At 61.1% G+C, this 9,288-nt stretch overlaps 2 protein-coding genes across 2 annotated transcripts; one reads left to right on the plus strand and one right to left on the minus strand.

Moving 5' to 3' along the window:
* Nucleotides 1-232: 232 nt before the first annotated feature.
* On the plus strand, nt 233-2,918 carry MNEG_7590 (leishmanolysin; the record flags this gene model as incomplete). Its single annotated transcript, XM_014043936.1, has 7 exons — nt 233-548; nt 779-867; nt 1,227-1,333; nt 1,647-1,718; nt 1,913-2,081; nt 2,401-2,514; nt 2,916-2,918. The coding sequence occupies 7 exons, from the start codon at nt 233-235 to the stop codon at nt 2,916-2,918; spliced, it is 870 nt and encodes a 289-aa protein (XP_013899390.1).
* Nucleotides 2,919-9,050: 6,132 nt separating this feature from the next.
* MNEG_7591 (hypothetical protein) lies at nt 9,051-9,254 on the minus strand (the record flags this gene model as incomplete). The annotated part of the gene is made up of 1 exon (XM_014043937.1): nt 9,051-9,254. A coding segment is annotated over one exon (204 nt), but the record flags the coding sequence as incomplete, so codon positions are not given.
* Between the last annotated feature and the right edge of the window lie 34 nt (nt 9,255-9,288).

The following is a 9,288-nucleotide window of genomic DNA, read 5'->3' on the forward strand; positions in this document are numbered from 1 at the left end:
GCTGCCGCACAGGCAGCGGCTGCGGCAGGGCACTATCCAGGAACTTTGGGCAGCCGCAATGCAGCGTCATGCATTGGCCGTGGAACTTGCTGCACAGGGCGCTAGGCATGCTGCTGCGGCCGACGTTGCTGGCGAACGCCGTGCCCGCGAGCTCGGGGAGCAGGCACTGTTGCAGGCCGCTCCAGCCTGCGCGCCGCCAGGCCCAATCCAGATATGGGCCGAGTACCAGGGGATGCGTAACCTGCCCGCTGATCTCCGCAAGAAGCTCACAGACACCGTGGAGATCGCCCTGAAGGTGCTGCAGAAGTACTTGAGCGTGAAATGCCCGCCCCAGCCTCCGTTCCGTGTGGCGCCGCAATGCACCAAGGCGGCGGTGCGGCAGGACGGCAGCCTGGGTTTCTGCGTGGGCCACGAGCCGGACATGCTTGGGGCAGGGGACAAGGCGCGCGCGTCGCGCACATGCGGGCTAGCAAGCATCAATGCAAGCCACATAGCCCCCTACAAAGACTGCGCCATGCCAGATGGCCAGGCTTGCAAGAGATTCAGGAGTGAGTGTTCAAAGGGCTTGCGAGGGTCAAGGGGCGACAGGGTGCGGCAAGGGAGGGCAGTGTATGCAGAAGATCTTGGTGGCTGATACCTGTGTTGCCGTCCCTTGTTGTGCCGAGATTACATGTTAAAACCTCTCCATTTACGGCGCACCTTGCCCCCAAACTCGCCTTTTGTGCCATAGGTGGTCCTATTGGTGGGGCACGGACCGATTTCTATTTGTATGTCACAGCCCAGCAGGATGACTCGTGCTCCACGCTCGGCATTGGAGCGTGGGCGCTGCCTTGCTTGATGGACCTCAAGACACACCGCCCAGTGATGGTGAGGAGCATCGGCCACACTTCACAATGTGGTTTGGTTTGCTCCATCTGCAGGCTGCTCACATTGCTCCATCTGCAGGCTGCTTGCTTGTATGACTCTTGCCAAATAGTGGCTGTGGTCGACCCTGGCCAGCTGGTTGGCTGGTGCCGCCAGCTTCATGGCAGCGCTGCTTGCTGCGCCTCCGCTTGGCTATGTGGCGGGCTTGTACCATTCTGGTTGGCTGTGTTGTCAGAATCTACAACAGCATCCTCACACGTCACAGCCGGAGAGGTCTGTACATTCCCTCTCTTTCCCGCCACGACTGCTCTCACGGGATTCTGCCACCCTGAATTCACCCCCAACGGGCCACCACCCTTCAGGGCACCATCAACATCTGCCCATCTGACATCCCTAAGGACTGGACAGTCGACACCGTGGTACACGAGCTGCTGCACGCCCTGGGGTTTGCCAGCAGCCTGCATGGATGGTGCGACGCGCACATGCGGCCGCTTTCATGTTGCCAGGCTGTCACTGCTTGCCCAAATAGCCATACCCCCCACGCTCATGTGTGCCCATGTGCTGTGAGGCGTGGTGGTGCTTTGCTGCATCAGCACGGGTTGTCTCCCCTCATGCCCGAGGGAGCGGTTGTCACTTAGGGGCCGCGGCCAGGGACGACTTCACCTGCTGTTGTGATGTCATGCACTTGCAATCCCCTGTTTCGTGCAAGCCCCTGCACGCAGCAAGCAGGCGCGTCCTACCCTTGTCCAACGACCCTACCAACACATGCTGCCCCTGGCCAGGTTTTATGACGGCTCTGGCAAGGCGCTTCCAAAAGCCCAGGTGGTAAGGGAGGTCAAGGATGCCCGTGGAAGGTGAGCGGGAATCTGCATATCCTCCCATGCTTTTTCTGCTTTGTGCCAGGGGCCTGGTACATCAGCCAGGCAGCAGGGTGCTGCTGGACGCCCTCCCCTACGCCCTCCGTGCGCCCTTACCCTTTGATGCGCACACCAGCCTTCCCCACATCCCCAGCAAAATTCGCTCGTGCCATCTGATTGCCTGCACGCAGGCCCGCCGACGTCATCATCACCCCCAACGTCGTTCGTGAGGCGCGCGCCCAGTCGGGCTGCCCCACAATGCCAGGCGGGTTTCTGGAGTCAGAAGGGGGCCGGGGCAGCGCCGGTGACCACTGGGAGGCGCGGCTGTACCAGGGTGACATCATGCTGGCGGCAAAGAGGGTGCGCTGTGGGTGTGATGTGGTCCTCCACTTGACGGTGGTTGTGCGAGTGCTTGGGTACTTGACCGTCGCTTGTACTTGCACATGCTCTCCTGGTTGATGCCTGGGGTGCGGCAAGCAAGTTACTGCACGCTGCATGTGTCAATGGCTTGAAATTCTGGGGGATGGGGGCAATGCCCGCCTGCATCATTGCAGATAGCCAAGGGAACCTCCCTCTACCTATCGATGAGCGTGACTTGCAAACCCCACATGTCGCCGTCTACTCGGGAATTACGGGCCCTGCAGTTTGACGCTGACGTCACCGCCGCCACCTTCTGCAGGTGAACAGCGGGCGCCCCGACACCATGAGCCGCCTGACGCTGGCCTACATGCAGGACACTGGCTGGTACGACGTGAACTACGACAACGCGGGGTTCCTGTCCTGGGGGTACAAGGTGCGGGACGTACGCAATGCAATACCAGGACGAGCCCCTTCAGGGTCTTGAGCATTGCTGCATGTGCATGTGCACATGAGCGCGGCGTTGGTCCGGTCTGTCTTCATTGCCTGATCTTGATTGTTGCGCAACGAATGCAACACCCAGCAGGCCGGCTGCAGTTTTGCTCTGGGCGACTGTGAGGCCTACCTCAAGGCCCACCCGAGGAATCCTTTCTTCTGCTCAAAAGCGGACGCCGCCTCAAATGCTCCCGTCTGCACCTATGATCACGTCGCGCTGACTTCCTGCCGCAACGTGTCGTTCTTTGACGGCTGTTATGTCAAGGTAACCCAAACGAGGGCAGCTGCAACCTGGGAATCGTGTGGTTTCCACCAGCGCCCCACAATTATGGCTGGTTGCAGTAAAGCCAGATTTGTCCGCTTTGGTGCTCGCTTGAGTTGGCATCACTTTATGGTCCACCTGTTGTCCATACGCTTTTGCTGTTGGTACCTGCACCCGCATCCGACTTTACCCCAGCGTGCAAATCCGATCTTGACCTACAGGTGGACCTTACTGGCTCTCCTAGCTGCCTCAATGTAAACGACCAGGTGGGATGTTCAGACATGATTTCAGTGCGTTGTCTCCTTGCGCGGCGCGTTTCGCATGCCTCAGCTCGACTTGATGCTCCCAAGCTTGCACCTGTGCGCCAGCCAAGAGTTGCAAGCAAAGTCACTTACGTCAATGTGTGATGTCACTCATAACCCTCCGTGCTCGAACTTAGGTGCCGTATTCAGAGTACGGCGGCTGGATCCATGGACAGAAGAGCCGCTGCATGCCCATGACCGGCCCATTGGCGGTGCAGCAAGGCAACGCATATATGGTGCGGGACAAGAAGGTGGATGCCTCGTGCTTCCCAATGGAATGCACACCAGGAGGTGCGCTGCTGCTGCTGGTTTTGCTGCACTTTGCTGTGAATGCAGGGACCATTTGAGGGAATGCCTGATTGGAGGGTGGCGACCAGGCAATTGTTTACCGGCTGCAGTACTTTGACATTGCCAGGAAATCGGTATCTATCAAGGGGCAGGCCAGGCGCCTCCTCACGAGCAAACATGTACCTGCAGGAAAGCAACCTCATTAATGCAAACCACAGCACGTGCTCTTTATCCCGTCTTGCAACCTCGGTTTTGCCCCGCCACTTGCTTCAGCAGGGGTGCTTCAAGTCAACGTGCGGAATAAGACCCTGGCCTGCCCCACAGGCCAGGTCGTGCCCCTCACTGAGGCTGGTTTCAGCAAAGGCGTCCTCGGGCCCTGCCCAAACAATGCAGCGGTGGGTCGATCAGACCTCCATTGCGTTGATCATTCAAAAGGCTCGTAATCGTTTCTGTGTTGCTGGCAGCAATTGCATCGCTGTGACAGTTCTGCCTTCGTAGCTTCTGCTAGAGGAGGGGCTGCTTGGGGCTCATGCAGCTGGGTCAGCTGTCCCCTGCCTAACAGCACTCAACCACATTGCCTTTTCTGTAGCATGATCATCCCTAGCCGGCACATGCTCCTGGGCCCCCACCAGGTCTGCGAGACGCTCGCATGCGGCCCAACATGCATCAAAGGGGGTGGCGTCTGCCACGGGGGCAAGTGCTTCTGCAGCCTCGTCTATTATGGTGCGGCTGGGCCAGCGCTGCTGATTACCTTGCAAGCTGCCGGCATATTGCATTGCCAAGCAAGGGCTGACGGGCGCACGTTGCGCCAGTCGGCAAGGGAAGGGATGGCGGCAGGGCGAGATTCTCCCACCAGCCCCTTGCCCCTGATGGGGCGGACGTGTTTGTCGGGCATGCGGCTGGGGCGGTCAGCTGGGGCTGACAGCGACGCGCCCAGGACTGAGTGAGGGCACGGCACACCAGCCTGCTGGTTGCACCGCTCGCTGCTGAGCGCCTGCCTGTGCCGGTAGCCCCCGCGCTCCTGCTCCCGAGCACCCAGGGGATGGCTGCCACCAGCCATGAGTGGCTCACGCCCAGCCCGTTGCTCCCCGAGCTGACGCGCCCCAACGCCGCGCCGCCGCGCAACTCCATTGCCAACTTCACTAAGGCCCCAAATGCGGCAGGAGGATCAGGGCCGACAGCGCCACCCAGTCCGCAGCACTTCCCCAAGCCCAGCCTCAACAACAAAACGGCGCCACAAAAGCAGTCGGGACCGCCACCCAGCCCGCCAAACCCCGTGGCCGGCGCTGAGAGCACGCGCCAGCTTGTTTTTGGTAAGAGGGAAGGCCGGACAACCCTTTCCACCTTCCAAGGTGCATGGCAAGCAGCCACATGGGCGACTTGCGATCTAGTAGGTCATCCCGGGAATATGTAGTCTTGGTCCGCACAGGTGCCATTCTGTGCCTATGCAGGAGCCATGCCATGCGCACATCACCCCTCGCAGGAACAATTGCCGTCGGGCAAAGACATCAGATTTGTTGGTGCTGCTTTGAAGACCCAGCACCATTGCGCTTGGGGATGATTCAGGCTGGCAGCCATTTTATTAGGCAGCAAGCCATGTGATCAGGAGGCCCTGGATTATGAACAGTGTGCTGCATATGTGCATCCACTGCAAGATGTGTTTTGCATATTTATGGTGAGTAAGACGCACATCGTGCATATTGTGCAGAGTCAACATGCAATCTTTTATCAAAATTGATATGCAATTCGCGTTCACAGCTGCTCATCAGCAGCTAGCACCCATCCCTGCTGCTGTGTGACAACAGCACAGATCTGGCAATGTAACTGTCGAGCAGAGGCTGGCACAGATGCTCCAATGACCACTGCTTGCCAAGGTTGCTGCCTAGAAGTAAGTGCGTGCTAATTGCGTGCGACTCAAGGTTCACAAAGGCGTTCCCCTGTGCATGCAGATACCTAAAACCATTGCACACGTGCCATTCTCCCACCATGCCCATTACAAACTGTCCCCGTGACCCGGCAAGCTGGTCCGTACAACCAGTCACGCACATTCCCCGAGTGCCCGCTTCACTGCTGAGCCTGGCCCCCAAAGCCGCCCGCCGCGCTGCGGCCGCGCCCCAGCCGTGACGGACCGGGAGGACCCCGGCGCCCCCACACACCGCGGCCCGTCGACAGCTGCTGCGGCCGCTGCTTGCTGACCCCGCCAGTGACACCGCCCCCGATGCCGCTGCCGCCGCCCCCATCTGAAGTGACCGGCTCGCTGATGGACAGCAGAGGGCATTCAGGTGGCAGCCGCTGTAGTGACGGCTGCCTGCCGGCTGGCGCGGGGGTCTCCGAGGGAGCCGCAGATTCCCACGCTGTCATCGCTCCCAAAAGACCCTCGGCTGCATCAACCCCACTTCCAACCTCGCCGCCGCCGCTACCACCGCTGCCGCTGCCACCGCCACCGCAGCATGCGTTTGAGCCTGACAGCGGCTCGGCCACGCCCGCATCGGCCCCGCTCTCTCCCGCAGCGGCAGCCATCTGCTCTGCGACAGCTTCGAGCGCCCCCGCGACTCTGCTGGTTGCCGCGGCGCTCGCCCGCATGCCCCTGCTGGCGGCCGCAACGCACACTGACAAGTCCGCCGCCCGCGCGGCCAGCGGCACCTGCGGCGGATTGCGGCCCCCCTCGAAGCCCAGCAAACCGCGTGCCTTGGCCTCTGCCGCAGCGTCCGCGGCTGAGCTGTCGGCCATGGCTGCCTCTTCTAGGGCTTCGCACAGCTCCTGCATCAGCACACCACCCTGTGACGCACGATTCGTTGGGGGGGCCGGCAGCCATTTCTCTTAAACCGAGAGGTCCAGGGATACTGTATGTTGCAGGCGAGAGGACTCGAGCAAGCAGGCTGCCAGTCCATCCAACACAGCGCACGCACAATCGACGGGACGGCTGTAACGTTTGCTGTGGTGCGTGTGCACGCAGCCGGGCAAGGACCAGGGCAACCAGCTTGCCCATACTCTGGCTTGCTGCGCCTGTGTTGTTTCCCTAATGCAACCCACCTGCTCAGCCACCGACTGCGCCACTGCGGACATGCGCCTCGCAATCTCCGCCACCTTCGCCATCACACCCCCGCGCTTGCAGAGCCGGGCGGCTGCGGCCTCGACCTCAGAGTCATCTGCCCCCTCCTGCCACCGGCCCGCCTGCTGCCCCTCTGGGCCAGCTGCGTCTGCGCCCCGAGCTGCAGCGCCGCCCACCCCGATGTGGCCCCTTTCAAAAACAAGGCTTGTGACTGGGGTGCCTGCCGACGGGCCATCCACTGCGCCGCGATGTAGCAGTGACGGCTGCCCAGCCCCATACTCACACGTGGCTGGCGCCTGCTGGCTTGCAGCCGGCGCGGTGCTCTGGATGCAACTCTGCTTGTGCTGCTGTGGCTGGTGCTGCTGCGGCGGTGATGGCAGCTGCTGCTGTTGAACACCAGCAAGTTGCTGTTGCGTCTGCTGCGGCAGCAGCTGCTGTGGCAGCGGCGGTTGCTGCTGCTGCTGGTCCTGCTGCAGTGGCGCCGATTGCAGCTGGTGCCCAGGGGGCACCTGGGGCTGCAGTGGCACCTGTTCAGAGGGCGTAGTGATGTCATCGCCTGACACGCGTGATGCAATGCCAATTACCAGGCGTTGCGGGCAACCTGCACCGCTGCTGCTGCCGGCCTCGCTGCTTGCACTGCTCGAGCTGCCGCCGCAGCTTTGAGACACTGTTGGGGTCGAAAAGATCTGAAGGGCTGGGAAGTACGCGGCCAGGGCCCTACGGTGCAGACGGGGGGCGCGGTTGGGGCAGCAGGGGGATGTGCATCAATGTTGCGCAGTACTTGCACGGCTGGGGCAGGGTGACGACATAGCGTTATGAAGCAAGCAGAACTGACGCATGAGCTGCCCCAGTCATTAAACAACCTGCAGACGCAAACGACCTCGTGTTACCTGCGGAAGACGGTGATGTCATCAGCGCCTGCGCCCGCCCAAACCACCAGCCGCGCTGTACGCTCGTACGCCGCTCCCCGCTCAAACCACTACGTGTGGCACAAGCAGGAGTTTGGGTGCACGCTGTACTTTCCGTGGCATGGGGAGGGGGGGGGCATAGCAGCAGCTGGAGACAGCCTTTGCCACAGCACTCGGCTGCATTCAAAACCGAGCACGGCAGCAGACGGGCCATTGCACACACCTGCAGCAGCTGCGGGGTGGCGTTGCCGGATTCAAATAAGAGCAAGGCACAGGTACCAGAGGAAGGGAGGCGGTCTTTTGGTTGTCATGGATGGGATCATGGGCTTGGCAATAGTTTTGGTGGTTGACAGTCACAACTTGTTCGACACATAAGCAAACGGCGGCGGCCGCAATATCCAATGTTTCGGCACTGATTTTCTTTTTGTTTCCATGTGCTGGCTGCAGCTGCCTGCTAAGCCGTTGCATGCTGCCTCCTTCTTGCAGCTGCAGCACCCTTTGCTGCCAGCCAGGCTGCATCTGCCGCGCGCCCACCTGCATGACGCGTGCCCGGTTGTGCAGCAGCAGGCGGTGGAAGTCGCCCGGGCCACTGGGGCGCTTGGACTGCATAGCTGGGCAGCCTGGCGGAAGGGGTGAGTGATAAAAACCTATGTCGAGGACTACGCACGGTCTCGCGTTTACGGGGGCCGCAGCCTGCGATTTTCCTGTGCGCAGAGTGGCTCTCAGGTATCCTGCTGAGCGGCATGCTCCGGCCGAGGTTAGCAGTGCCCATGCGGCAGCGTTGCCTAAGCAGCAGCCGTGTGCGCCCCCTTGACGCAACCACGGCTAGTCCGATCCCTACAGGCCACAGGTTACAGTCGGACCTTTGAGAGGGAAGTTGTTGGATGCTGTCAGCCTCAGTTCTATCGGGCTGCCACCGCCGCCACCTGAGCCGCCGCCGCTGCCAGCAGCACCAACGTCACGGTCGCCAGGACCCATGTTGCGGGGATCAGAAGTGGAATGCGAGGACGATCTCATCACCGTGTTGGTTGATCGCAGATCGTGCAGAGCGAGAATCGAGATCACGAATCGCAACGCGTCAGAGACGCATAAGCTACGAAAATCTGAAGAAATAAATTGCTGCTGCAGCGCTTGACGCCAAGGGGGGAATTATGCCAGCACGACAAGGCAAGCAGTGGTGTTGCAGCGCATGCCGATGTTGCCGTTTCAAGCCATTCCCTCGAAGCAGACCCTCCCTGACAGCATCGCCTTGTGCTGTTCGCAGAGTTACTCAAGTCCGCAGCAGCGCCAGCAGAGGGCCGGCATCAACCTGCCCGCAACTTTCAAAAAATCCCAGTCAGTCGGTCAAAGGATGCGGCGCCTCTCTCAGCGCTGCAATTTTGTTCAAACATTCACACGTCAAACGAACGCTCCTGCCTGCGGCTGACACTCCTGTGGCCGCGCTTGACCGCCATATGCCCTGCCCCGCACCAGCATTGCAATCAAACAAAGCCACCAGCCAACCACCCAACCAAACCCCCAACCAACCAACCAATCAACCAACCAACCAAAACATTGATACATCTTGTTGGACTTTGTGCGGATGCAGTCAAGGATCACGTTGCTCTTCTCTCACCACTACCCATCACGACAGCGGCGGCCCAGCCAGCGGGTGTACATTTGCAGCTAAGCGTCCGCCCCTCCAGCCGCCGGCTCGCCCCCAAACTCGGCCTTGAGCACCCACTCCTTGCCGCCCCGGTCCCCCGCCGCCCGCCGCTCCAGACGCGCCACGCGCTTCAGCAGCTCCCGGAACAGCGGCATCCGCGCCTCCGCCACCGACCCCCGGAAGTGGGACACCAGAACCTCGGACGTCGCCGCGTTGCCTCGGGACTCGAGGAACGACACGATGCGCGCCGCAAGAAGG

The sequence above is a fragment of the Monoraphidium neglectum genome, assembly GCF_000611645.1.
Source record: "Monoraphidium neglectum strain SAG 48.87 unplaced genomic scaffold scaffold01356, whole genome shotgun sequence".
NCBI lineage: Eukaryota > Viridiplantae > Chlorophyta > Chlorophyceae > Sphaeropleales > Selenastraceae > Monoraphidium > Monoraphidium neglectum.